Source organism: Neohortaea acidophila (genome assembly GCF_010093505.1).
Source record: "Neohortaea acidophila strain CBS 113389 unplaced genomic scaffold BDY17scaffold_2, whole genome shotgun sequence".
NCBI classification, from domain to species: Eukaryota; Fungi; Ascomycota; class Dothideomycetes; order Mycosphaerellales; family Teratosphaeriaceae; genus Neohortaea; species Neohortaea acidophila.
In genome coordinates, this window is record NW_022985511.1 from 522,492 (window position 1) to 548,584 (window position 26,093).

General features: G+C 54.7%; 15 protein-coding genes across 15 annotated transcripts; 8 read left to right on the plus strand and 7 right to left on the minus strand.

The window, feature by feature from the left end:
- Window positions 1-71: 71 nt before the first annotated feature.
- Window positions 72-2,208, plus strand: BDY17DRAFT_290894 (uncharacterized protein). Its single transcript, XM_033732586.1, has 5 exons — window positions 72-379; window positions 430-1,095; window positions 1,151-1,291; window positions 1,344-1,516; window positions 1,565-2,208. Exons 1-5 carry the CDS (start codon window positions 345-347, stop codon window positions 2,179-2,181), a joined length of 1,632 nt encoding a protein of 543 aa, XP_033592707.1. The 5' UTR covers window positions 72-344; the 3' UTR covers window positions 2,182-2,208.
- On the minus strand, window positions 2,209-4,723 carry BDY17DRAFT_290896 (uncharacterized protein). The gene is made up of 4 exons (XM_033732587.1): window positions 4,164-4,723; window positions 3,581-4,111; window positions 3,266-3,505; window positions 2,209-3,213 (listed from the first exon to the last, which is right to left on the minus strand). Exons 1-4 carry the CDS (start codon window positions 4,447-4,449, stop codon window positions 2,378-2,380), a joined length of 1,893 nt encoding a protein of 630 aa, XP_033592708.1. The 5' UTR covers window positions 4,450-4,723; the 3' UTR covers window positions 2,209-2,377.
- Window positions 4,724-4,887: 164 nt separating this feature from the next.
- BDY17DRAFT_246691 (taurine dioxygenase) lies at window positions 4,888-5,838 on the plus strand (the record flags this gene model as incomplete). The annotated part of the gene is made up of 3 exons (XM_033730749.1): window positions 4,888-5,453; window positions 5,507-5,681; window positions 5,743-5,838. 3 exons carry the CDS (start codon window positions 4,888-4,890, stop codon window positions 5,836-5,838), a joined length of 837 nt encoding a protein of 278 aa, XP_033592709.1.
- Window positions 5,839-6,136: 298 nt separating this feature from the next.
- BDY17DRAFT_290899 (uncharacterized protein) lies at window positions 6,137-8,754 on the plus strand. Its single transcript, XM_033732588.1, has 5 exons — window positions 6,137-6,397; window positions 6,473-6,558; window positions 6,622-6,627; window positions 6,724-7,550; window positions 7,600-8,754. Exons 1-5 carry the CDS (start codon window positions 6,293-6,295, stop codon window positions 8,730-8,732), a joined length of 2,157 nt encoding a protein of 718 aa, XP_033592710.1. The 5' UTR covers window positions 6,137-6,292; the 3' UTR covers window positions 8,733-8,754.
- On the minus strand, window positions 8,755-10,552 carry BDY17DRAFT_290900 (FMN-dependent dehydrogenase-domain-containing protein). Its single transcript, XM_033732589.1, has 3 exons — window positions 10,144-10,552; window positions 9,003-10,088; window positions 8,755-8,946 (listed from the first exon to the last, which is right to left on the minus strand). Exons 1-3 carry the CDS (start codon window positions 10,343-10,345, stop codon window positions 8,804-8,806), a joined length of 1,431 nt encoding a protein of 476 aa, XP_033592711.1. The 5' UTR covers window positions 10,346-10,552; the 3' UTR covers window positions 8,755-8,803.
- Window positions 10,553-10,666: 114 nt separating this feature from the next.
- On the minus strand, window positions 10,667-12,300 carry BDY17DRAFT_71620 (beta ketoadipyl CoA thiolase). Its single transcript, XM_033738644.1, has 3 exons — window positions 12,074-12,300; window positions 11,163-12,024; window positions 10,667-11,106 (listed from the first exon to the last, which is right to left on the minus strand). Exons 1-3 carry the CDS (start codon window positions 12,139-12,141, stop codon window positions 10,789-10,791), a joined length of 1,248 nt encoding a protein of 415 aa, XP_033592712.1. The 5' UTR covers window positions 12,142-12,300; the 3' UTR covers window positions 10,667-10,788.
- Window positions 12,301-12,375: 75 nt separating this feature from the next.
- On the plus strand, window positions 12,376-14,339 carry BDY17DRAFT_320960 (AMP-binding enzyme; the record flags this gene model as incomplete). Its single annotated transcript, XM_033736537.1, has 6 exons — window positions 12,376-12,445; window positions 12,501-13,005; window positions 13,061-13,849; window positions 13,899-13,923; window positions 13,983-13,994; window positions 14,052-14,339. 6 exons carry the CDS (start codon window positions 12,376-12,378, stop codon window positions 14,337-14,339), a joined length of 1,689 nt encoding a protein of 562 aa, XP_033592713.1.
- Window positions 14,340-14,441: 102 nt separating this feature from the next.
- BDY17DRAFT_71640 (uncharacterized protein) lies at window positions 14,442-16,324 on the plus strand. The gene is made up of 4 exons (XM_033738645.1): window positions 14,442-14,649; window positions 14,697-15,062; window positions 15,116-16,026; window positions 16,089-16,324. Exons 1-4 carry the CDS (start codon window positions 14,544-14,546, stop codon window positions 16,230-16,232), a joined length of 1,527 nt encoding a protein of 508 aa, XP_033592714.1. The 5' UTR covers window positions 14,442-14,543; the 3' UTR covers window positions 16,233-16,324.
- On the minus strand, window positions 16,141-16,771 carry BDY17DRAFT_71613 (ubiquitin-related modifier 1). Its single transcript, XM_033738643.1, has 3 exons — window positions 16,636-16,771; window positions 16,420-16,584; window positions 16,141-16,358 (listed from the first exon to the last, which is right to left on the minus strand). The coding sequence occupies exons 1-3, from the start codon at window positions 16,668-16,670 to the stop codon at window positions 16,241-16,243; spliced, it is 318 nt and encodes a 105-aa protein (XP_033592715.1). The 5' UTR covers window positions 16,671-16,771; the 3' UTR covers window positions 16,141-16,240.
- A 169-nt stretch (window positions 16,772-16,940) lies between these two features.
- Window positions 16,941-19,292, plus strand: BDY17DRAFT_315084 (WD40-repeat-containing domain protein; the record flags this gene model as incomplete). The annotated part of the gene is made up of 1 exon (XM_033735879.1): window positions 16,941-19,292. The coding sequence occupies one exon, from the start codon at window positions 16,941-16,943 to the stop codon at window positions 19,290-19,292; it is 2,352 nt and encodes a 783-aa protein (XP_033592716.1).
- Window positions 19,293-19,334: 42 nt separating this feature from the next.
- Window positions 19,335-21,041, minus strand: BDY17DRAFT_245691 (uncharacterized protein; the record flags this gene model as incomplete). Its single annotated transcript, XM_033730651.1, has 1 exon — window positions 19,335-21,041. The coding sequence occupies one exon, from the start codon at window positions 21,039-21,041 to the stop codon at window positions 19,335-19,337; it is 1,707 nt and encodes a 568-aa protein (XP_033592717.1).
- A 293-nt stretch (window positions 21,042-21,334) lies between these two features.
- BDY17DRAFT_307697 (mitochondrial outer membrane translocase complex, subunit Tom22) lies at window positions 21,335-21,898 on the plus strand (the record flags this gene model as incomplete). The annotated part of the gene is made up of 3 exons (XM_033735132.1): window positions 21,335-21,425; window positions 21,488-21,792; window positions 21,860-21,898. The coding sequence occupies 3 exons, from the start codon at window positions 21,335-21,337 to the stop codon at window positions 21,896-21,898; spliced, it is 435 nt and encodes a 144-aa protein (XP_033592718.1).
- Window positions 21,899-22,126: 228 nt separating this feature from the next.
- Window positions 22,127-23,714, minus strand: BDY17DRAFT_320966 (TLC domain-containing protein; the record flags this gene model as incomplete). Its single annotated transcript, XM_033736538.1, has 3 exons — window positions 22,127-22,648; window positions 22,706-23,449; window positions 23,523-23,714. The coding sequence occupies 3 exons, from the start codon at window positions 23,712-23,714 to the stop codon at window positions 22,127-22,129; spliced, it is 1,458 nt and encodes a 485-aa protein (XP_033592719.1).
- A 296-nt stretch (window positions 23,715-24,010) lies between these two features.
- On the plus strand, window positions 24,011-24,725 carry BDY17DRAFT_290916 (Mss4-like protein). Its single transcript, XM_033732590.1, has one exon. It carries the CDS (start codon window positions 24,066-24,068, stop codon window positions 24,414-24,416), a length of 351 nt encoding a protein of 116 aa, XP_033592720.1. The 5' UTR covers window positions 24,011-24,065; the 3' UTR covers window positions 24,417-24,725.
- Window positions 24,524-26,050, minus strand: BDY17DRAFT_236856 (C-x8-C-x5-C-x3-H zinc finger protein; the record flags this gene model as incomplete). Its single annotated transcript, XM_033730309.1, has 3 exons — window positions 24,524-24,641; window positions 24,703-25,423; window positions 25,480-26,050. Coding segments are annotated over 3 exons (1,410 nt in total), but the record flags the coding sequence as incomplete, so codon positions are not given.
- Window positions 26,051-26,093: the final 43 nt, after the last annotated feature.

Genomic DNA, 26,093 nt, shown 5'->3' on the forward strand with positions numbered 1-26,093 from the left:
AAGCTGCGTTTCGATCAGCCACGTGGCGGGTTGAGGCAAATGCGAAATGCTCTCAATAGTTTACGCACATTCCCAATATCTGGCTCACTTTACCGATGTTCTCCTGCAGTCGTATAAGATATCCGAGCTAAGCAAATGATGCATCGGTGGGAAGGTGACCCTATTACCCGCACGGCAGACATTTTCCGGGTGACCAGACTGTCGCCAGGGCATTAGAGACCAATGGTGTCGGTGTTCTAATCCTTTTACGGTCGTCCAGAGCTCCCCGGGTCTGACAGCACCTGCAACCCTTCTCGTTCACATTGCTCTGAAATATACCGCACATCATATATCCTGTTGTCGAGATGTCGCCAGCAGAGCCTGTCAACGCCGACGTAATGTAGGACTCTCTTGGAGCTCATGTCCGACTTCGACTAATCAATGTCATAGCATCATTGGCGCCGGGTTTGGAGGATGCTACTTGCTTAAGTTGCTGCGGGACGCGGGCTTCTCGGTCAAGGTCTTCGAAGCTGGCTACGGTTTGGGCGGCATCTGGTCATGGAATCGCTACCCCGGCGCGCGCGTCGATTGTGAAACTCCCTTCTACGGCTACTCGGACCCTAAACTCTGGAGTACCTGGTTCTGGCCAGAGCGATTTCCCGATGACAAGACGTTAAGAGAGTACTTCAGCCATGTCGACAGTGTCTGGAAGCTGTCAAAAGACGTCTACCTCGAGACTCGCGTCACCGCTGCGTCTTTCATAGACGACAAGGAGCAGCCGTATTGGGAAGTGCAGACGGCCGACGGACAACTCCATAAGTGTACATGGTTGGTACCCGCCACCGGCACTTCCTTCAAACAATATATTCCTACGTGGAATGGTCTCAAGTCTTACAAGGGCATTATCGCTCACTCATCCCTCTGGCCTCGAGAAGGAGTTGAAATTGAAGGCAAGCGTGTCGCAGTCATCGGTGCTGGAAGTACTGGCGTTCAGTTCACACAAGATGGATCAAAGGTGGCCAAAACCTTGACTCAGTTCATCCGCACTCCCAACACCGCTCTCCCCATGGGCCAACGCAAAATCAGCCGAGAAGAGATCCTTAGTAACAGGGACAAGTACGTTATCGTCGTCCGCAGGTGCCCGAAAAACGTGCTGACGGTGTGATCGTAGGTACGGACATTTGTTCAAAGCTTGCCGTGGCACGGCCTTCGGTCTGCCCACCGAGGGGTTGACGTTCGGCACATTCGACGTCAGCGCAGAGGAGAGGGAGGCCATTTGGAATGAGTTGTGGGATCGTGGAGGATTCAACTGGTATGCATTCAAACGGCGAGATATCTCACAGTTTTGAGCTGATATGCGGCAGGTCTATCGGCGGCTTTCCAGATACGATCATCTCCAAAGAGGCGAATCGCGCCGCTTACGACTTCTGGGTGAAGAAAACGAGGGCGAGGATAAGGGATCCAAAGAAGCGAGACCTGCTTGCGCCATTGGAACCGCCCTATTATCTCGGGACCAAAAGACCGTCTCTTGAGCAGGGTGGGCGCACCTGCCATTGAACCGGCGCCATATGCTGACATCCTGTAGACTATTACGAGGCGATTGACCAAGAACATGTAGAGATAACGAACTCGCCAATTGTCGAGTTCACAGAAACGGGAATCAAGACTGAGGATGGAAAGGTCCACGAATTCGACGTGATCGCCGTCTGCACCGGATACGATGCAGTCACCGGCGGTCTCCGAACAATGGGCATCAAGGGACGAGGCGGCGTCGACCTAGACGAATACTGGAATGACGGAATCCGTACTCATCTGGGCATGATGATACACAACTATCCTAACCTGTACATGATCTACGGCCCTCAGGCGCCCGCATCATTCACCAACGGCCCGCCCTTCCTCGAGATGCAAGGCGAATGGATTCGCGATGTTATCTGCAAACAGCGCGAACAGAAGATCCCCGTCCTCGAAGCCAAAAAGGACGCCGAGACGGCTTGGGCCAAAGGCATCAGTGAGCTTGCCAATGGTACATTAGCCATCCACACCAACAGCTGGTACATGGGTGGCAATGTGCCGGGAAAGAAACGGGAATTTCTGTTGTACCTTGGTGGATTACAGGAGTGGAATCGGGCGTGTCAGAATGCGTTGAGCGATTGGCAGGACTTCGAAGTCACTCGTGGATCCGAATCGGTAAAGCTGTAGGTTTAGAGAGAGAGGATGCTTTGGACAAAGTAGATTGATTGCAACATGGCTTCTCCCTAAAGTGATCTCCACAACCAAGACTGTACAGTGCAAGCGACACGCATCCGACCACTGACCCAAGCGCCGAGAATATGCGATCGCATCTCCATGATGCCAGACGGTTTCGAACCGATATTTCTCGAACTTTGTTTTATACTTAATGAACGCCGTTGCTTTGCGTGCCATTGAGCTTCGATGGGCCGTTGGCTTTGATGGTGAGAGCCTTCGGACCATCGTTCACCTTGTTCTTCCTATCTCTTACCCGCTCGTCTTCGTCTGCACTCGGCTTGAAACTGTAGAATTTCTTCTCGATCCCCTCCTTGGTGATGTAAGGGGAGAGATCGCCGCCTTCCGCTTGAGCTTTGGTGAATCCCAATCCCATGAAGGAGAACATGTTGTGAGGGCTTGAGTACTTGATGTTGTAGTCCTCATACCTCGGGGTTCGAATCATCTCGGCGTAATGCAGGGAACTGCCCGGCCAGACCGAGTTGACTCTTCCGGTGACGTTGTCCTTGTACCATGCGCGACAGTTTGGATCTTTCCACGTTGTCCCATGGAGCCAAGTTTGGGTGTGCTCGTTGAACTGATCGGCGACGTCCTGCTTCGGGTCGAAGGAGTGGATGTGCTCCCGCTGCATTTTCTTGATTATCGTGATAATGTAGTCACCGACAGCCTGTAAGGGGCCGAGAACGGAACCGTTGGAGACGGGAAATGTTGGGCCTTGGAACTGATAGAAGTTCGGCATATCGGGAACGGCCAGACCCAGGTATCCTTCAGGGATCTTCGCCCACTTGTCTTGTAGCAACACCCCATTTCGACCTTTCATGGGATAGTGAGGAACGTAGGATACGTCGAAGCCGGTGGCACATACAATCGTGTCGACTTCGACCTCTGAGCCGTCACTGCCAATCACAGAGGTCGGGGTAACTTTCGTGACCGCCCCTTTATGCAGTTTCACGTTTGGCTGCTGCACTGCCTTCATGAATGGATCCCCTGCTCTCTGAGTTAGCGGAGAACACTCTTGATGCCGGGAAGAGCCTCAAACCAGGCGTTAACCTCCGACAGCCGAAGGGGAAGTCAGGGATCAGAATGTCAAAGATATCATCATTGGTGATATGTTCTCTCATCCGCTCGCCGAACCTTTTCCGCGCCATCAAGGCCTCCGCCGACCCTGTCATCATTGCCCTGATACCATGGATCCCGTTTAGCCCACCCTCGATCGATTTGGCCAGGTCTACGAGCGCATCGGTATCATCTCTCAGAGTTTTGCGCTGTTCGAGTGGGTCTGTCACGCGATTAGTCACGTGATCCAACTTATGAGTGCGAAAGATATGTGTCTCATCGCGTGGGTACAACTTACAGTCGCGATTGACGCCCGAGTGGCCCGCGAGGTCCACGAACCAGACTGCCGTTCGAACGTATACATCCATATGCTTGGCGTGGCGCTGGAGTGACGGAACAACCTGAATCGCCGATGCACCGGAGCCGAGCACGGCGATACGATCGTTGGCCCATTGCTCTGGTCCATATTCATCCGGCCAACGGGCGGTATGCAGGAGTTTGCCCTTGAACGAGTGCAAGCCTTCGACTTCCTCCGGAAACTTCCAATCATTCAAGAGTCCGTTGGCGCCGAGCAGAATATGGCAGGTTTCGGTGGTGGTTTCTCCCGTCAAGGCATTCCGGATATCGACGTGCCATTGGCCTTCTTCCTCGTTCCATTCACATCTTTGGACGACGGAATTGAAGCGCATAAATTTGCGCAGGTCGAAGCAGTCCACAACTCGGAGAAGGTAGCGGTAAATGTCGTCGCTCCCCGATAGATATTGCGGCCAGTCCGCGTTGAGTGCGAACGAATAAGTGTACGCGTGACTGGGCACATCACAGGCGCAGCCTATCCAAATACGTCAGCAAACGTAGGGCACCTCGCTGGACTCATTAGGTACCTGGGTAACGATTCTCAAGCCAGGTGCCCCCAATGTCGCCATTCTTCTCCACCACAACGTGTTCGACATTCTTGCAGTCTCTTTGAATGAGGTGCGCCATAAGAATGCCACTCAATCCGGCTCCAATGGTGAGGACGCGAACAGGACGGTCTTCGCTATTCAAGACTCGGTCCGGAATTGCATAGCCTGTTGCATCGTTCCTGTGGCCAATTCGATATCCGTACTTCCCTCCCGGTCCGTTGGGATCTGTCTGATCATTCTCATCTTCGTGGTATTCGAAGACCATGTTGGCGTTGTTGGAACGACGGGCGTCGATCGATTGAATTCGAGAGAGTCGACCACAAAGGCGTCGAAACGAGTAAATTCGAGAGAATTGACTAGAACAAGACCGAGCTCGTAATTGTATCTGGCAGGGGGTGAGACTTACTATGTACTGTTTCGCATCGCCACCAGACGTGTGGTGTAATGAAAGTGGACGGCAACTCTCATCGTAGCCGAGGGCTCTCCAGCGTGCGAATCGCGGCCAACGCGGTCCCGGGAAAGACAGCCGCCATGAGAGGTCAAGCTTCGCCGGTGCCGGCCGCGCATGTCGTTGCCACAACACATATAGAGCGGTGATCAGAGATGCCAGTCGAGCGGCGGCATGTGACGAAGTTGTTTGAACATGCTCTCACAAATATCTCGCAGCCTGCGTATAGCACGGCCAGCACTGCGATGTCGTGGAATGGCCACGGTCAACTCCGGGCTTTCCATCAATCGCCTTGCCGGCGCAGTTGGCGCTGAGATCCACGGGGTCGACCTCAATCAACTGGACGATTCCACCACCAAGGCCATCCGGCAGGCTCTCCTGGACAATGGTGTCATCTTCTTCCGCGACCAACAACTCAGCCCCGATCAATATCTGGAGGTCAGCAAGAAATTCGGCAAGCCGGTCGAGTACCCCTTTGTCAAAGGCATTGATGGATACCCCGAGATCATTGAAGTATTGAAGAAGGAGACAGAAAGAGCTAATTTCGGTGGAATATGGCATTCCGATACCGTTTACCAACAAGAACCCCCGATGGGCACGATTCTGTACGCGAAGGAGCTGCCGCCTTTTGGCGGAGACACGATGTTCGCAAGCCAGGTTGCAGCCTACAACTCACTTTCCGACGGCTTGAAGGCGACGTTGAGCAGCCTGACGGGTATCAATACCTCTGCCAAAGCAGCCGTGTCTAAGACGCGCGAAGATCGAGTGGGCGATTCGGGAAGCAAGGCTGATGACCTTATCTCCTACCATCCAGTCGTCAGGTTCGTTCGCCACTGTTTATGAACTTACAAGCAGTACACTAATCACTTCACAGAACCCATCCTGAGACCGGCAAGAAGGCGCTGTTCGTCAACGTTGCACATACCGAGCGGTTCGACGGATGGTCGGAGGACGAAAGCACTCCGCTCCTGCAATTTTTGCACCAACACCAGATCAAACCCGAGTTCACATGTCGATTTAGATGGAGTGTTGGCAGTGTTGCGTTCTGGGTAGGCGAGCTACACGTCCCGTGACTGAGTCGCCATCGTTGCTGATTGAATGTCTTTCTAGGACAACCGACAAGTGCAGCATTACCCCATCAACGACTATCACGGGTACAGGAGGAGTATGCATCGGATTACGCTGGCGGGTGACAAGCCCAAATGATTGTGGATGAGGTGTATTTAAATTTCGATTGTCTTTGACTGTTGAATATGAGCGTTGAAATGCAAAATGTTGGCATGTGACCTTGACAGGCACCCTCCGCTCACTATGGAAACGGCCCGGAGGCTCTCACAATCGTTGAATGTATAGTATAGCAGATCCTGAAATAGGTTCGAGGCTCGGGAAGGCTTGTTGCATGGGAGATGGTACATCCAGCTGCAGGCTACGTGCCAGAAGAAGTGATAGCCATACCATGTCTTCTGGCACGAACCACTTCTTCTGGCACGCAGCCTGCCGACCTGCCTGTCATCCTTTCCCCGGAACCTTCCCCGCCGAAATTCGAGACCGTTCGGCGCGGCGTGTGGGGTTCTCGGCTTGCCCAAGTCCGCGTGCAGCTCGTTCTAAATACTACCGCGCCGAAACTGCATCTTCCGGATAAAGCAGACGAGCATGAAGGATGGAGACGGGAGAGGCGACCGCGACTCCCGCGCCTCGTGGCACCGGTCGCAGTGGACCTCGAGCCTCGTTGGCATGCATGAATTGTCGACAGCGCAAGATCAAGGTACCTCTCACACCAGCCCTAGGCACGCCTGGTGATCCCACAGACACGACAATTCACTCACCAACCCCCCTGCAGTGTCGCATGACAGATCCCAACTCCGCGGCGTGTCACTCGTGTCGCTCCCTCGACCTGCCTTGTATCGTCAACAAAGACGGTGACCGGTAAGCCTTCTTCCACGACATCCTTCGCATGCTGTCTTGTTCGTCTGACTAACCTCGACACAGAAGGAAGTAAGTGCCACCGCAAATCCCTACCCGAGCTGCCTGCAGTTGTGCTCTCCCCTTGTCGATTCGTACGATGAATGGCTATCCGCTGACGTGTTCTAGAGCTGGGTCACGGCAGCATGTCGCTGCACTTCAGGAGCGCCTCGACTACCTCGAGTCCTACATTGCCAATCAGAACGCTGCTGCAGCCGACTCTTCTTCCGCCTTCCCATCCAATGTTGGTCCACCTCCGATGGGCGTTCACATGCCCTCATTCGATGGATCGACTGCCTCGGCACGACGCTCCAGCAATCTCCCCGACTCTCAAGGCTCGCAAAGTAGCCCCCAATCAGCAATGTCGAACGTGAACAATCTCATGTACATGGACCATGATGTGTCGCCAGGTCAAGCGCTACCGGGTGGTCAGTCTCGTCAAGCGGATCTGGGCCGACTAACACCATCATCCGACAAAGAAACAAATCGCCTGCAACTCGATGAGGCGTATGGCGGCCCACGGTTTTACGGTCCCACCTCTCAAGCCCATATCCACCGCCAAAGTGTACCCGTCGAAAGCGAGGAGCACGCCACGCACGACGAGGGCCTCAATATCGATTCCACGCCTCTGCGAACGGCAATCTTCTCAACCTACTGGAAAATCCAGCCTCATTCCATCGTCATGGTCGACGAAAGTCTTTTCCTCGAAGGCCGAGAGGGCAGACGCCGCTCAGAATACTACTCCACGTTCTTGGAGGATGCTCTACTTGCATCTGCCACACGTATGAGTACCTCGGGAGGCGTACGAGCCTTGGGCCCCAAATTTGTGGAGCGCGCAAAGGCAGCCATTGCGGACGAACTCGAGCGGCCCAACACCGCGACTCTCCAAGCGTTTCTTTTGCTCAGCGATTTCGAAGCCACGAGGGGCCGAGATCGCTTAGGATATCTGTACTGTGGTAAGTCTTGTATCTCAGTGTTACCATTGCCCCTATCTAACGTATGCAGGTATCGGCTGCCGCCTGGTTTTCGACCTCGGGCTTCATGAGAGCTGCGCAGATCTCGTCTCCAGAGGGAAAATGGCACCGCACGAAGCCATGTGGCGGCATACTGTGTTTCTGGGATCGTACGTGTATGACAAACTCTGGAGCCTCTACACTGGACGACCCGGCACTATCCCCATAGCGACTGTCGACGTAGCACACAGTCGAGCGCTGGCGTCTGGCTGGCTCGGTCCTGCCTCCCTCGATCCTTGGGTTCGTCTCTCCTCGGACATATCGGAAGCGACAGACATTCTGAATGGAACATCACCACTCAACGACGAGGCCAAAGAGCGACTTGTCAGACTCGACGAAACGATCCAGAGACGCCCTGAGAATCTACCACTCGAGCTGATGCTAAACAAGGATCGGGTCTCTGATCTGCCTCCGAGCGCGTACAGCCTTCACATTCAGTTTCACGGCATTCGAATCATCCTGCACAGACTGCTGTACAAGACGGCAACTCACCAAGCCATCGAATCACCAAGCGACGCCGATCACAGAAACTTTAGCCTTGAGCACTCGCGGGCAATCATGTACGAGAATGCAACACAGATTGCACAGCTTGTCTCCGTGTATCAGCAGATCTTCGGGATTGAGCAAGTCATCACCATCATGCTCGACAACTCCTACGTTGCTGCTGTCGTGCTTGTTTCACATCTCCTTCGCGTGGGACAGATGGATCCTGTCCCGCCTGGCGTCGATAGAGATATGAACCGTCTACGGGCGCTGGCCGACCTTCTTTCGAAGGCGCAGAAACACTACCCCGTCACCGTCCGCATGCGATTCTCCCTGGCCAGTCACGTGGAGAACACACCCATGGCCGGCATTTTCGGAACGTTTGCGCACAACACCCACGAACCGCAAAACGCAACGGTGACGGAAGTGCCATCCAACATACCAGCACACGCGCGACAAACACTGCCAGAAGGCAGCGCCGAGATCTTTCAGGACTTCAACGCCGGTCGCGCCGATATGGCTCTCTTCGAGGACTGGGGCGGTGACACGGGCGAGAGTATCTTCCAAGAGATGGACATGCAGAATATGCTGTCCTGGGCACTGAGTCCGCACAACACGCGCACGGATCTGGCCTTTCAATGACGAGACCATGGTGAGACTTCTATACTCGCTATAATGTAGAGCTATTTCCGGCCTCTCCGGCACGGGATTGTTCACAATTTGCTGCGCTCGCGCAGGTCTACACGCGAGGGCAGCTCGTTTTCCAGCGCCGTGGTGTTGACATAGTAATCACTCAGCTGGCTCAGGTCAGTGACACCCAGTAGTCTCATGGTTGTTTGGATCTCGTCATTTAAGACTGTGCAATGGTGTCAGTGTCTCAGGAATACGGCTGCTAATGAGGACGAAACTCACGTTCAATCAACTTGCAAACGCCATCTGTGCCATAGGCGCTCAGAGCGTACAGGAACGGTCGTCCAAGTCCAACAGCTCGCGCACCCAACGCAAGTGCTTTCAGGACGTCCGAACCTCGCGACACTCCTCCGTCCAGGTAGAATTCCATCTTCTTCAACAAATCAGGCCGGTACTTGCGAATTTCGAGAAGGGTGGAGATCGAGCTGGGAGCATAGTCCATCTGGCGTCCGCCGTGGTTGCTCAGATAGATACCGTCGATCCCAGCTTCGGCAGCCATGACCGCATCTTCCACCGTTTGAATGCCCTTGAGGATGACGGGTCCCGTGTTGCCCCACTGCTCACGAATCCACGAGAGGTCGTCCCACTCCAGGGTTGATGAGTGTGCGCCTCGCACGATTGGAGCATTGTCCTCTGTGCTGAGAGAGCGTGGAATGTTGATGCCAGCGGCATGATCCAGCTCGGCTTTGTACCGATCGTCTTCTTCCCGTTTTCCAATGACCGGCGAATCAACGGTCAATACTAACGCCTTGAAACCGAGCTTGATGGCGTCGCGAATAAGAAAACTGGCGTTGGGCTTAGCGACTGGAACGTACAGTTGAAATGTCAGAGCGCCGCCTTTCTTCTCAGCCGCCAGACAGGCCGAGAGCTCTTTATGCGCGACGGAGGAGTAGGTGCTGGTGCAGTAGGGGATGTTGTGGCGCGCTGCGCCTCGAGCAAGACAAAGCTCGCCATCGGGATGCCCTTGTCGAGCCTGAGCGGCAGGAGCAATGAAGAACGGCAGGTCACTGTCGTGTCCCATAAAGGTCGATCGCATCGAAACCCGACCCACGTTGCGCAGCACACGAGGCCGAAGCCTTATCCTTGTCCAGTCCAGGCGATTCTGCTGAAGGGATGCCAGGCTGTCGGTCGCGGAGGAGTAGAACACCCAGGCCTTCTTTGACAGCCCCTGTCGTGCCGCCGCCTCGAATTCATCGACGTTCTGCAAAGTTGAGAGAGGCGGCACTTCGCCTTCTTTTACGAGTGGCATCGGCGGGCCTGCTGCTACAGAGCCTGCGACGGGGGACTCTACCGGCCCGAGGTGCTTCTCTATGACGATTCTCAGTTCTTTGATATTTTCAGGATGCGAACGGACGCTAGATACCTTTTGGAAGATGGGCATCCAGGGTGCCTGCTGGGTGGATAGGTTCGTATTCTTCAGTGGCGTCCTGCCCCGCGAGCCGGAGAATGCTCGAAGGGCCTCCTGGATGCTCATTGAGAAAGTCTGTAACATCATAGGCCTGTCCGGCAATGACAACCCAGCATGAGCTGCGGGAGTTGTGCTTCTGCACCTCCTCGAACTTCATCTTGAATATCTCTTCTGAGTAAGAAATGTATAAGCCGTATCACCAGATCCTCGTGACCAATGACTTTTCTTCTTTCGAGCCTTCACTTTCTTTCCATCAGCACGTCAAAAGAAGGGCGGTCTGGCTTATACTCTGCTCATCACAACGGCATGAGGAAGTGTAGTGCGGTTAAAGTAGCGTAGTCGGCACGTGGTGGCCGGCTTCGGCTCTTATACTTCCGTCGGGAACTCACGGCTCCTGCGGCATTTGATGTCACCTTGTCCTTCCTTTGCTTGTTCAGGCCGGGCTTGATGTGCATGTGGAGTGGATAGGTATGTGGTGGTGGTGATAGGCTGATTACGTTGACCGAGTGGCATGACCTTTTGCGAGCGTGTCTGCTATGAAGCGACTGCAGACTGACAGTCTACTGAGAGCTGGCAGAATGCACTAGTCCGAGACACTCCTCACTGCTCGCTCACAAACAACCCAGCCATGCCCATGCCAGTTCCCATGCACATCGACGTGACCAAAATCTTCGCCTTCCTCCTTCGGCACTCGCTCAAACCGCACACAATCTGTCTAACGCCGGTCATGCCGAAAGGATGACCAAGAGCAATTGCACCCCCACGCGGGTTCAACTTCTCCCATTCGATGCCAAGCCGATCACGGCAATATACTGCCATTGAGGCGAATGCCTCGTTGATTTCAATCACATCAATGTCGTTTATGGACAGGTTGTGATTGCTAAGGAGTTTGGGGATTGCAAAAACGGGACCGATGCCCTGGAAATGATTAGCTTATTACCCCAAGCGGCATCGAATGACCCAGGCCGACTCACCATAATCCGTGGCTCGAGTCCAGCAATTGCCGTCCCGACGTACTTTCCCAGGATAGGCTGCCGGAGCTCAAGCGCTTTGGATCGTTTCATGAGCACAATCGCTGCCGCACCGTCGGTGACCTGACTCGAATTCCCAGCATGACTTTTATCACCAAACTCGGCGAAGGATGGAGGTAGCTTGCTGATGGACTCGTAGGTAGTTCCGTACCTGATCTCGTCCTTGGTGATGGTCTTCTCCGTCTCCGTCCCGTCCTTGCCCTTGACTTTCACCGTGACGGGCACAATCTCGTCATCGAACCAGCCGCTCTTCTGCGCAAGCTCCGCCCGGCGATATGACTCGACGGCGTAGTGATCTTGCATCTCGCGGGTGATGTTGAATTCAGTGCCGACGGTCTCGGAAGTCTGACCCATAGGTTGTTCACAGTCCAAGGCGCTTTGATTTGCATTGCGGACTTCGTCGACAAATGGCCGATTGAGTCTGACATTGCCAAAGCTGAGGGTCTCTGCCCCCACAGCGACGCCAACGTCGATCAGTCCGGACGCAACCTCATTGGCAATGTGTTGCGTCGCGGTCAAGCTCGATGAGCAGAAGCGGTTGGTGGTCGAAGCGGCCGTGGTCACTGGGAAGCCAGCTGCCAGTGATGAGGCTCTAAGGTGATACACTGCAGTGCCATCCCTCACGTTTCCAAGACAGATATCCCCGAATTGCTGAGGGTCGACGTTGCTTTTCTTGACCACTTGCTCCAAGAGGCGGAAGAGCAGTGCATCCAGAGGCGTATCTTTGAACCCGCCCTTCTTGGCCTTGCACAACGGAGTCCTCAAGGCCAGAGTAATGACCACATCATCCGCTCTCTTCTGTGTTCTGGCAGTTGTCAGAGAGGCGAAGGCATGACAACCTCGGGTGTGCTTACATTCTGTCAATCGGGCTCGCATTCGGAGCCACATGGGACAAGATGCTTTGGAGGCGTTCGGTCGCCATGATCTTCTTTGGTCGATATTCGTCGATGCTCTTGAATTATCCAGGCATTCTCGGGTGCCATGTGCCTTCCGTCGGCCTGCTGTTGCGGAGTAACAAGCTCTCCGGCTGTCGATTAGCCGGCCAGCCCTTCGCCAGCCCTCCGCATCCGACTTCGGTACTGCCGAGCACTCCTCCAGAAAACAGTCTTGTCCTTGCCGCGGAGTAACATGTGTTGAACTGACGACCATTGCAGAGATGAGAGTGTTAAAATCACTAGAGTCGGACTTGGAGATCCCTCAAGTTGATCTCTTGACGTTGCTGTTTGGTCGCTCGCCCTACCGCTTGCCAAATCCAATCATGTCCGCTAACACGCATCGCAGATCCCAAATGGGGCGACGCAGAAGACGATACAGTGCTTCATGTTGAAGCCGCGAATCCTCGCAACACCGTAACCAAATCAGAAGCCCGAGATTTGGTACAGCGGATAGCATATGTCCTGCGGAACAACTATGGCATTGGCGCGTCCGAGTCCGGCCGGGATATCGTCCTGGCTACCAGCTGTGGAAACCCCATGATACCCGTCGTCTTTTACTCGATCGTCGCGGCCGGAGGAGTCTATAGTGGTGCCAGCACAGCCTTTCGTCCGGCCGAATTGGTGCGACAGATGAAGGATGCCGGAGGTGACCTGCGACTTCTCATGTGCAGTGCGGAGTACGAACAATCGACCGTCCAGGCTGCCAAACTTTGCGGCTTCCCACTCGATCAGATACTCGTCCTCGACTATAGCACTCCTAAGCAGTGGACTCTGCGGACTTCGGATCGCAAAGATGCCCTCAAGCTTGGACAGGGCCAACGAATGGATTGGGAACGAATTACGGACTTGAAGTGAGTCGCCCACATCTTGAAGGACGGAAGTCGACCATCGCTAATGACTCTGCAGAAAACTCGAGACGACCACGACCTGCCTTCTCTATTCATCCGGCACGACCGGCCTTCCCAAAGGCGTTCGACTCTCCCAATGGTCTCTGGTTGCAAACTGCGTCTGTACGATGTATGTCGGCAAACGCTTCAAAGCCCAGAGTAAGAATTCGTTCAAGTTCAGCACGATTGGACACCTCCCTATGGCGAACGTTGCGGGCATTAGCTTGTACTCGTGCAATCCCTTCTATCTAGGCGGAACGGTGTATTGGATGGACAGCTTCGATTTCGACCGCTTCTTGGATTATCAGAGACAATTCAAGCCCTCGTATCAATTCAGCGTGCCGCCAATCTGGCTGCGGATTGCAAAGAGTCCGAAAGTGACAGATCAGTTCGATTCTCTGCAAGTGGCGGTTACTGGCAGTGCGCCGATTGGGAAAGAAACCATGCAGGAAGCGAGGCAGAAGCTGGGCAAAGGTAAGGCGTTTTTGTCGCAAACGTGGGGCACCACCGAGACTGCTGGAGTCATCGCCGCACTGGATTGGCGAGTCGATGACAAGTCCTGGAGTGTCGGTACTCTGTGTCCAAACATCACCATGCGCATCCTCGATGAAAATGACAACGACGTGGCCGATCCATCACGTGACCCGGGCGAGTTTCTTATAGGTGGTCCCATCCTCGCGGAAGGATACCATAACAACGACAAAGCGAACCGGGAGACATTTGTCGATGGATGGTATCGAACGGGAGATATTGGAGTCTACAAAGATGGGCTGGTGTATATCATGGATCGCAAGAAGGAGTTGATCAAGTACGTCGTCCGACAATATTGCGAGGCCTGGGGCTAACGTATCTCACAGGTTCAAAGGGAATCAGGTGGCGCCGGTGAGTTCACACTCCGATTGATATTGTGGGTTAATGAACGTAGCTGACGGCGACTTTAGGCTGAACTTGAGGTGAGGATGCACTGTCCTCGTACTCCGAGCCAACATCGATCACTAACACGCTGGTAGGCTTTACTCACATCGCACCCCAAAATCGAAGACGCCGGCGTCATTGGAATCTGGAATCGCGAACAAGAAACCGAGCTCCCGCAAGCCTGGGTGGTGCGGAGACAAGGAAGTAACGACACGCCCATCAGCGAGCAAGAGATCCTCGATTTTGTAAAGGAGAACGTATCGGGGTACAAGCAGCTGCGTGGGGGCATCGTGTGGGTTGACGAAATACCCAAGAGCGCATCGGGTAAGATCCTGAGAAAAGAGCTCAAGGCGAGGGCGGAGGAATTAAAGGCCAAATTGTGAAGATGTTGCTTGCGCTGCCTTTACGTGTTGGAGCGCAGGTTGGGAAGGTGCGATACAGCGACTTGCCCACCGCGCCTTCTGCTTTCACGTCTTGGCACCCCAACGAGCTCGACGTCTACCTGCAATGCTGATGCCCTTCCATCTCACTTCACTCTCCTGACTTTTGCATCGTGAGGTACATTTGCTCATGCTGTGGGACTCAAGATGACTGCCGAGATCGTAGCAAGAGATGTCAGGCTTCCAACCGACCGTACTATTGCCTTTGCCATTTCCATCGTAGCCTCCAAACCTGAGGAGTTGAGCATCAGAGGTCGGCAGATCTCGACTCTCATCACAAACTCCGCTGACACCTGCAAGAATACATCGCACTCCTTCGACAGCATATCGCACCAGACCGCCGCGAGCATGCCCTCAGCTCTTCGCATAACCACCTGGACAGGTCAGCATATTGGCGCTCGCAATACGAGCGAAGCAACAACGCACGCCGAAAAGCCGAGTATGAGGCCACTGGTCTCAAACTGGAGATTGCTAAGCTAAAGGAGCAGCTCACTGAGCAGATTCCCGACGGTGCTGCTGGCAAGAAGCGCAAGAAGGCTGATGGGAACGATGTCCTCGTGCCGCGATCACCAAAGCGACCGAAGCCATCTGCCGCAGTGATGACCCGAGCCGCTGGCTCCGCAGAAATGATCGCAGAGTTTGATTTCACCGGCATGGGTGCAGCTTGTAAATGCTTTGCAGCCCTCAAGTTGTGTACCGTGTTGGCTAATGATGGTCAGGCGACACGCTCATGCGCAGCTTCTACCAGGTCAATTGCATCCTCACAACCAGCCAGAAGACCAATACTCCAGTCCTCGCGCAAAACTGCGTTCAGGCTGCTTCGGCAGTGGTGCAAGTGATCCGACAGATTGTGCTGAACGGCAGGACAAGTGATGATCCCAAGACGATTTTCAGAGCTTCCAGTAGAGCTGTCCTGTCCCTCACAATGGGGTTGAATCGACTGAGCCACGTTCAGGATGGTGTCGCCGTCCAAGGCCACGTCATATACGCATATGTCCGCATGTTCGCACATCTCGTTGATATCGCCTCGGAGTCTGTCCAATCAACTGTACTGGCATCTGACAACGCTGTACGCCCAGAGACAGCAACGAGGAAACGAGGAAAATCGAAGATGGCATCAAAGCAGGCTGCTCAGGTGTCGGATCCTGGAACACACCCAGCCAGGGATATGTTGGCGACATTCGTGTTTGACATCGTTGCGCAGTTGGACTCCAAGAATGAAGCGCACAAAGCCTTGTTCGAAGGGTACACGTACGTCGTACTGGAGAAGCTAGGCTCCCACTTGTATACGCTTGTCTTCGGCATTCCGCGGGCCGCGACGATTGAGGGCGAAATCTCGACCGTTCATGGCGAGGATGTCGACAGAGATGGCAACAAATCCGAAGACGGTCAAGCGAAGGCCGCAAGACTCGAGGCTTCGTTTCTCCTCCAGCTCATGAAGCGTATTGTGGCCATCGCGCCGGAGTACCTGGGGACAATCATGAGTACTAAACCAGCGATGTCGAAAAAGGCTGGTGTCCGAGATGGCGTGAAGGGTGCTTTAGCGAGTACAGCCCTGAAGCGTCTGCAGCAAACTCTGATCAAATGTGCGTTTGGTGCGGAAGAATCCCACGGTGCTGAGGGATTGCAGGTGAGTAGTACATGACGTTATTGTTCATTGACGACTGCTGACAGCATGTCTTTGTGGAGCAGGATTGCCTCAAGATGCCAGTAATGGTCGATGCGCCCTTGGCGATACCAGAGGTCAATGAGGCTGACGGACGGGAATGGTTCATCCGAGAGATGTGGAGGCTCTTAGGATGGCAGATCCTTGGTCAGGAAGAACAGCTTGTTTGAGAAGCGAATCAACCCCCGTGCAACGTAGACACGAAGACGATGTTGTCGTTTGGCTGCAGCTCGTAGCGGTCTTCGCCTTCGAGCTCCCAGTCGGCATCATTGATCAGGACCAAGACTCCCGGTCGTCTGAAACCACGTCAGCCAATCTTCTACGCACTGATAGCCTTCCGAGTCAGGTTGGACTCACATAGAATCGTCAATGACAAACATCTCCTTGCGCGGATCTTTCATCAAATTGTCGCAGAGGTGTTTGATCAGAAAGCCCACATTTGAGGGTTCTTTGCGATCATCACGTGCCGGTATTGAAATCTTGTGGACTCGTTGATTCGAAAAGAGCATCTCGAGACCGCCCCTGGAATGTTGTGAATATTTGCTTGCGGATGAAGAAGGGGGAGGGACGTACGTGAATTCCACCGTCAAGGGGATATTTCGCTCCATTTCAACTCTCTGACGCGAAGTGACCTTTTCAATTTCTCGATATACGCAGGCTGCGGAACGGTTGAATTGATCACTGGCCTACCCATATCGATGTAGCGACGAGGAGAGCTTTACCGCTGCTGTTCTTTAACGTGGCGCTCGGACCATTCGGGCTGACTTTTTATTCTTCAATATCAAACTCTAAATTCCGACCTCGACCTCACATCTACGCAGGCAATGTCGAATCTCGCAAACTACGATTCTTGTCGAATCGACAGATGACGCTTGATAATGCCCGTGGATCTCGAATATATCGCCGCTGGCGGTAACAGGCATCCGTCAGCGGCAGACTGGGCGCCTGGCTTACTGGCTTTCGGGGCTGGCAACAATATTGCCCTCTGGAATCCCACCGACCGCACAAATCGAGGGATTTTCGCTCTGCTCAATGGCCATACTGACGTCGTCAATGCTGTGAAGATCTACGACGAACTTGAAGGACGAAGTCTCATTACCGCCGGTGCGGACAAAACTGTTCGAGTATGGAGAGCATCTGCCAATACATTTGAGCAAGTGCAGTGTCTAGAGGAGCACAAGGGATCCATCAACTCCATCTCTATTCTGCCCCGCCAAAATCTGTTCGTCACGGGCGGAGCCGATGGCACAGTGAAGGTGTGGACGTTCTCCGCGTCACAGGCTCGACTCGCAGAGTCGATTCAGGTCCAACCTCGATTCATCCCGTTGACTTCCGCGTTGGTGGAGCTCGGCGATGGCATGGTCGTTCTTGCGGTTGCAGGCACCTCGACGCTCATCCACCTATATTGCCGCCAAGCTTCGACTTCAACATTCAAGCTCCAAACGACCCTGACTGGACATGAAGGATGGATTCGTTCGCTCGACTTTACGAATGAATCCGAGTCGAACGATCTTATCCTTGCATCTGCTAGTCAAGACAAATATATTCGCCTGTGGCGCTTCAGAAAATCTTCGCTCGCACGTCCGGCTGGATCAACTACTCCTGACACGAAAAAGTCAATGTCCAACAAAGCGCACCAGGTCGGAAGCGACAGCAACACCTACAACGTCACTTTTGAAGCCCTTCTCATCGGCCACGAAGATTGGATATGTACAGTGCGCTGGCAGCCGCGACAGAGTGCAGGTTCTGCAGTACAGCTGCTGTCTGCCTCTGCCGACAACTCTCTCGCAACCTGGGAGGCTGACGAAGCATCCGGCGTCTGGATCTGTCGAACGCGGCTGGGCGAGATCAGTTCTCAAAAAGGCTCTACGACGGCGACTGGAAGCACAGGCGGCTTCTGGATTGGATTGTGGGAGCCATCGGGCATAGAGGTGGTGAGTCTAGGTCGTACTGGCGCTTGGCGGAGATGGCAATACGACAGTAGCAGCGATGGGTGGCTCCAACGAATTGGTATCAGTGGACATTCTCAAGAAGTCAGGGGCGTGGCTTGGGCAACGGATGGCTCGTACGTGCTCTCTACTGGAGCTGACCAGACAACGAGGTTGTTTGCCGAGTGGAAACGAGGTGACGTATGCTCGTGGCACGAGTTCTCCCGACCACAGATTCATGGTTACGATCTGAACTGCATTGACTCATTGACTCCTCGGCAATTCCTCTCCGGGGCCGACGAAAAGCTGCTGCGAGTGTTTTCTAAACCGCGCGCCATTGGAACTTTGCTGTCGAATCTGAGCGGAACGACGAGCGAAGTAAATGACCTGCTGCCCGAAGGGGCAAGCATACCAGTCCTCGGCTTGTCGAATAAAGCGGTTGGCGAGGACGACGATGTCGACGGCGAGAAAACCAACGGCGATGATCCCACGACTCACGTTCATGACCATGCCCTAGAGCTTGATCAACCACCGCTCGAGGATCATCTAGCTCGTCAGACATTATGGCCGGAGCACGAAAAGCTTTATGGCCATGGGTACGAAATCTCAGCCGTTGCTGCCAGCCACGACGGGTCAATAGTTGCGACGGCTTGCAAGGCTTCGTCCATCGACCACGCCGTCATCAGACTGTACGAGTGTCAGGAGTGGCGGGAGGTGAAACCGCCGTTATCCGCACACAACCTGACAGTCACCTCTCTCGCTTTCTCTGCAGACGACCAATACTTGCTGAGCGTGAGCAGAGACAGGCAGTGGACGCTTTTCAGGCGCGATTCAGAAAAGTCACAAACTTTCGAGCTCATGGCGAGCAATCCGAAAGCTCATTCACGAATGATACTCGACTGCTGCTGGGCACCGAGAGCACAAGATGGTGACTATATCTTTGCAACTGCTGGTCGAGATAAGTCCGTCAAGGTCTGGGTTGTCAAATCATCGACGGATATTGAATGCATCAAGACCCTCACCGCGAGCGTGCCAGTCACTGCTATCGCGTTCGACCCGAAGCTGGCGCAAGGGGGGTACAAATTGGCGTACGGAACTGAAGACGGAGCTCTACACATCGTCCAGTTATCGGAAAGTCCTATGGAGGTGGTGGCTGATTTGCCTGTGGACAATCGTGTGTTGCCCTCTGGACCCATCAACGCTATTCAATGGAGACCCAAGCCGGCCGCAGAGGTCGCAGGTCCAGCGCTTGCAGTAGCCAGCGATGACACCTCCTTCCGAATCTTGAGAATCCAGCCGTAGGGATCGAAAGCTTGCCATTTGTCTCGAGCGCGGCATAATCTTTCAAGCCTCATTCGAGTCATATTGCTGGAGCTCTCCATATCCCTCACGAGCTTTGCTGCCAAGATGCCACCGCCGCAGCCCTTCCTGCCAATTACCTCTGACGAAGTCGGAACAAGAGCTCTCGAAAGTAACCTCCATCTGTTCCAACCGCAACCCTTTGGTCTCTCTTACGAACAGCCAACACAGAAACCACGCCAGGACATTGAGACCGGCATACAGCCCAAACACACCGGGATCGCCAATCGCAGAGAACAACGGCGGCGTTGTCAGACTCAGAACAGTGGCCCAGATATTCGCCGTACTTATCCCCAGGCTCATTCCAATCTCTCTTACGTCCAGCGGAAAGACTTCTGCCGAATAAGCGCAGGGCACTGGACCCATGCCGGGGCTGTAGAGCGCACAAAACAGGTAGATCAAGGAAGCGAGGACGATGAAGCGGGCTGTGCTTTCAGGGAGGCCAATGACCACCGCTATGCCCGCCATCGTGACCGACATTGGAGGTAGAGTCCATAGCAACAGCCTCCGCCGACCGAACGAGTCCATAGTCCAGATGGCGGGGAATGCTCCGAGAAAATTGACAAGCCCAAAGATTACAGACGCCCAAAGCGCCAATAGCATTGACCCACTGGCACGAGAGAAGATGGTGGAGGAGAAGAAGGCGACGACGTTGATCCCGCAGAGCTGCTGGGAGAGCATAACCGTGAAGGATGCTAAGAGAGCTCGAAAGTTCCGAGGTTCCGTATAGAGTGACATGAGCTTCTTCCCATACGAAGACCGTTTGGTGGGCGGATTTGTCGTCGCATTCGACCGGACGAAAGAGTACAGCTCCACAGCCGCTTGCAACTCGCTAGACCGTAGACGGCGGAGAGAAGAGAAAGCCTTAGGCCATTGTGATCGTTTCATGTACCAGGACGGCGACTCCGGACAGAAGTAGACCAGCATGAGGAGAGGTATCGTTGGCAGGGCCGGCGCAGCCAGTTGCAAACGCCAGATCAGATCGTCGTCAAGATTGTAGACCGCCACGTTTGCGAGGAAACCCAGCAGAACGCCGAACGCAACGAACATCTGCCAGCTCACAGCCAGGCCTCCTCGGATGTACGCAGGAGCGGATTCTGCCGCGAAGACAGATACAGTGCTTGCGTTCAATCCCATCCCTACTCCCAACGTCAGGCGAAAGGCGACGAGTATGGGAATTGATGCGTAGGCAGAGGGTACGAGGGCGCATCCGAGGTTGCCGATCAGGCAGAGTAGTGTTCCGATGAAGATAGCACCTCGCCTTCCCATGGCGTTGTTCACGGGCTCGCTCAGCCAACATCCCACCAGTCCGTTGCTGAGGTACATTGCGCAATTGATCAGACCTAGCAGGAAGGCGGCATTCTCGCGTCTCTCCGGCGTCAAATCGAGCGCTTCGGCGAGGTAGAGGTTTGCACCGTTCATACCAGTCTGCGCCCATCCTTGCTCTATAGCACCGAGGGAGCAAATGAAGATGGTGAAATAGAGTAGTCGCGGCTGATGCCAGGGGTAAGCGGTCTCGTGATCCAAGACCTTTGACGCGGCGGGGTCGAGGGCGAGAAAACATTCCTGGTCATGGTCTTGTTGATATCGCGCAAGCAGAGCGGCTCTTTGTAACAGCTCAACGCGATCACTTAGGCCGATATGTATGGCGAGCTCGTTGATGTCTGGCTTGAGTGCGTCGTGCTGCTCCATCTTTGCCGCGTTGCTTGGCCGCTTGGTTGATGACTGCTCCCAGTGAATCTTTCGTCCCTATCCATTCTTGTCACAGGAGGTATTTCGAGATGTGTGCCCTCATGAACCCTATCGTGAATTGTCATGACAGCCTCAGCACAGCAGCTCGAAGTCATCGTGGCGCATTTAAAGTTGCGGCTCAGCGGGAGCGCCCGAAACTTTTCACGTCAAGCAAGCTTCAAGATTCGGGATCACGCAGACGTTTCTCGAGAACCATCAACCGACCATCCCCTCGCCCATCTTCGATCGCCAACATGGTTCAATTGGAAGAAGTCCCCGACGATGAGCTGCACCCCTCTCAGCCTGGGCCAAAAGAGGATGAAGATGACTGGGACACCGACTCGGGTTCGTCCAGCGCCATCTACCCCAACGCCTCCGCTCGAACCTTGCTCCCTTTCTAACATCAGCCTCTCATCGCACAGAATCCTCCGTTTCCTCCGTCGACGACGAAGATACGCTCGACGAAAGTCTGCTCGACCGAGTCGCGGCACTAAAAGACATCGTGCCCCCCACCTACCGCAAACGCATCTCCACCCTCTCCTCCACGGGCTACAGCTGGGCATCACGCGCGCTGAGTCTGAGTGGCAAGACGCTGTGGGTGGTCAGCACGAGCGCGCTGTTATTGGGCGTGCCGTGGGCGCTGGCGTTTAGTGAGGAGCAGCAGGTGCAGGAGATGGAAAAGGAGATGCGCATGCAGCAGAGTGCGAATGAGGTATGTCTATCTTGCTCGCCGGCTTTTGCTCGAGAAAAAAGACATATGCTGACTTGGGTTGATACAGTTGCTCACGCAAGGCACCGGGGCGAAACCCGCATTGTGATTGCGCGATTTGGCGTTGTACTATATTTCTCTACTCCACGCTGTATCACTTCTGCCCTCCAAGGGCCCAAGAACCTTCAACACTCCTGTGCGATCTGCTGAGTCTGGCTGATAACGAGCCTCAACACTTGAAGATTCCGCTACACCATTGACCGGGGCTGCGCTATACACATTATTACGTCGTCGCTGAAATTCAACATCGTCCAAGCACAGTCAACTCCTTCTACGGTCACCGCTTCCTGAGCGTAGCCTTTCGATCACCGTCTGCTGTGCTGACGTGCCCATTGCCCACAGCCACCGCCTCAACATTGCCCACACTCTTCTCGTGGCTATTCACGGAGCCATTCAATCTCTTCACGTCCACCTCCTCCACTTCTTCCACGTCTTCCTCATCATCGCTCCGCTCATCCTTCTGCACGCCCTTGAATGCGTAGCGGCAGAAGATTCTGCAGATCAAGAAGAACCAGAACAAGTTCACCGCCTGTAAGCTGGCCAGCAGGAAAAAGGTGATGGGCTGACTGACGAAGCACTTGTATTGCTGGTTGGGAAAGTCGACGTCGGACCACTTCCACGCATAAGGGCCGACGGTCATGAATTGGTTCGCTTTACCGAGGTAGGGCAGATCGAAGGGGAAGAGGGAGTAGAGGATGCGGAGGTTGATGAAGTGGCGTAGGTATGCCCAGATGCACATGAACATGATGTAGTAGGGGCCTGTCGCGACCGAGTCGAGGTAGTTGAGAATCTTGGACGTCTGTCACATGCTAAAGTCAGCGGATTGTGATGCGAAGATGTGATCTCAATGAAATACCGCAATGAAGAAATCCGAGACGTCGTGCGTTATGTACACCGCAATACCCATGTAGGTAAAGTGAAATCGGTAGCTCAATGCGATCAGGGCGACGGTGATGACATGGTGCAGCACCAACTCGCGAAAGTCCTTCCTCGGCTTCTCGAGCTGCAAGAGGAGCACGAGGGCCTGCAAGACCCAGAAGGAGGCTTGGATGAGGTAGTATGCCTTGAAGTACGCTTCGTGTGCACGGTGGGGGAAGCCTTCGTACATGCCGACGACGTTAAAGTACCAGACAGGGGTGCGGCTCATCAGCCAGACGCCGTAAGGGCCGATGAAGGAGAAGTAGATGGCGAAGTAAGACTGTTCCATGAAGCGCGAGATCTTGCCCTTGCTCCGGATGCCGAGGCGGATGGCCATGGGACGGATGAGGCGTTGCATGAGGAATTCGCGGGTGAAGAGGAGGACGATGGTGTAGAAGGCGACAAAGGCAATGTCTCGCGGGCCCTTGCCGTATTGCGTGACATTGCCGATGTGGGCGGGGAGGGTATTGGTGCGTTCGTTGAGCGGAGGGTTGGGGTAAGAGAGGAAGATGGCGGCGTGGAGGGGGTTATGCTCGCCGGGGGAGATGAGGTAGAGGGAGAGGATGGTAGCGGTGAGGATCAACGGGATGAGCCAGGTGTGCTTGAGGGATGCTCGGCGGAAGCGGCGGACGAGGTTCTTTGCCTTCTTGCGCTTGCGGCCTCGATCTTTCGGATGCGCGGACTGGAGAGAGGGTAGAAGAAGTAGTCAGCGGATATGTCATTGCATGTCCAGGACGAGGCACAGCATTGCATACAAGGTTGCCCTCGGCGGGTAGAGAGGGTGCTTTGAGGTTGGACGTGGCGAGTGCGTTGCCTCCAGTATCTCCTCGAGGATCGGCGCCGAGTCTGGACGTCCTGCGTCGTTGCACCGGACGTGTCTCGTCTTTCTGCACGCTCGCCATTCCATTTGTTCCAATGGAGGGGAAGGTCTCGGTCTGTCTCGACATGTCGGCGAAGGAGTGGCTGATGGTCGCGCTAGGCCGAGACCATACAAAGGAGAAAAGAGGAAGACGAAGACGAAGAAGAAGAAGACAGTAGGAGAGTAAGCGCGCGAGGCCGGGAGGTTGGGCTGGTGGAATAAATTACAAGCAGTCTCCTATCGTCAGATCGGCCGGCGTTGCTTCAGTTCCGTCCCGCGAAGCTTTTGGTCGCGCTTTCCCAAATCCTCCACCGCGCCTGCGCGCCCCGTCCCGCTCCGTCTCCGCCGTCTCCTGCCGCCGCACGTGCCCTGCTTGACCGCATCTGGCTGAACGTCTACATCTACATGAACTCTACCTCTCGCTTCCCATCCCTCCACCATGCCCCTCTATCAAGGCTCCTGCCACTGCGGGCGCAATCGATTCGAAGTGCAGATTGCCGACCTCCAGCATGTGCGCGTGTGCGACTGCTCCATCTGCGCCAAACGCGGCGCCTTGAACGTGAGGGTGGAGGAGAAAGACATCCGCCTCCTCACCAGCCTGGACGAGCTGACCCTCTACCAATTCCACACCATGACGGCCAAGGACTACTTCTGCCCGACCTGCGGCATCCTGCCCTTTCGCAGACCGCGCACCGCCCCGGAGCTGTGGACGGTGAACGTGCGGTGCTTGGAGGGCGTGGATCTGGATGCTTTGCAGAGAGTCAATGTGTATGGGAAGCAGTATCCTTGAATGATGGTGAATTTGTCACGTCTTCGCTACTTGCCGTGCCATGTGAGCCGCCTGAATCTACGGAAAGCTTAGAGACCGCGTCAAAATGCTCCCACCACCCTCGTCATCTTCACGGGCACGGTGTCCATGTTGTGCATGCTCCGGGGGAAACGGCAGAGATCCCCGTTCAGGCATCTATCACCCCTCATGGTTCCTTCGGTCGCCACGGGAAAGGGACAGTGGTGTCTGCGAGAAGACTAGTTAGCGTACCACTCGCAACAGCAACGACCTATTGCACACCACTTACCCGTAGATGCACTGTGGATCCGTGCATTCGTGACCTCGCTTGCAAGGCGTCTCTCGCGCTACAGCGCGAAGCCATTTCAAATCCTGCTGCGTAAACTTGACGTCGTGGTTGTGAGGGCACTTATCCTTCCTCCCCGCGTTGAAGTGACAGCAGCCGGCGCCGATGAAGTGCTGGTTGCACGCCTTCAGCCTCTTCACTCGCTGCACCTCGTCGTAGTCAAATTCGAGCTCGACGTCCAGGCGCTGCCCTCGTCTGTTCCGCTTGACCGCATTCGCCGGTTCCGGTGTTGAGCGAGGAATGTCGGTCAGGGGCTTGTGGGCATTTTTCGTCGTGATGGCAGCCCATGTAGGCGCTCCACCTGCGCGCAAAGGCTGAGGCGATGCAGTCCCGGCGCAACTGTCGGCGCTCCCGGTGCGGGGCGTAAAGACGTTGCTCGTGGCGTTCAAAGCCACGCCGGGCGTGTCGACGCGCTCCCTCGGGCTGTTCGACTGACCAGGAATCGCTACTTTGCCCGCGTGGAAAAGTGTGGGGAACTTCTTGATTTGAAGCGGCAGCGCCATGATTTCCTTGTCGAGAGGAGCGCCTTCAATCACGGTGAGTCGGGCCCATACTTGTGGATCGCTGCTGTATTGCTCCAATAGCTTCGTGTAGGCGGTGCTGTTGCCGCATCCGAGCAGCACTTGGCGGCAATGATAGTCCTTGATGTACAGATGGAAGCTGTCTGCGAAAGGGTTAGTGAATTTAAGCGCCTCTGACATACGGTGATTATGCACATACCAATGACTTTCGACTGTCCAATCGTTGGTGCTGGACCTGTATCGACAAAGTCGAAGGATGGGAGAGCCAGGGTCAAGCCGCGTGCGAAAGCTTCTATGACGAAGGGGTTTGGTATGAGGCCGGCCTGGGTACATGCATCTCCGAGCCGCTTGACGTTGCCAAACGCGCGGACCACAATCTTGATGTGTTGAGGGCATTGGGTGACCTCGCGGGTAGACCACTCAATGATGGCATTCTGCAGGAGGATTGCAGCCTTCCTGCCGCCAGTCTCACACTCGCGAAGAAGGCTGGGGTGGAAGATGAGGTGGTCGGCATCGATGAGGACGACGATGAAGGGGCTTTCGTTGAGGAGGCGTTGCAGATTGAGGGCTTGTGAGTGCCAGTAGGTGGCGGTGCCCAGCGATTCGCGGGCGGCGTCGTGATCTTGCTGGTTCTCCTCGATGTACTTCTGGTGCTTGCGGCAGAGCAGGTCGTAGCGAGTGAGGATGTCTTCCAGCAGCGCGTTCTTCACCTGATCGTTGTGCTTGGTCTCTTCGTAGCGCGCCCACAGCTGTTGGTTGTTCGTGTCGTTGGAAGGCGCGCCTGCTCCAGCTGTCGCATGGCCGTTCATGATC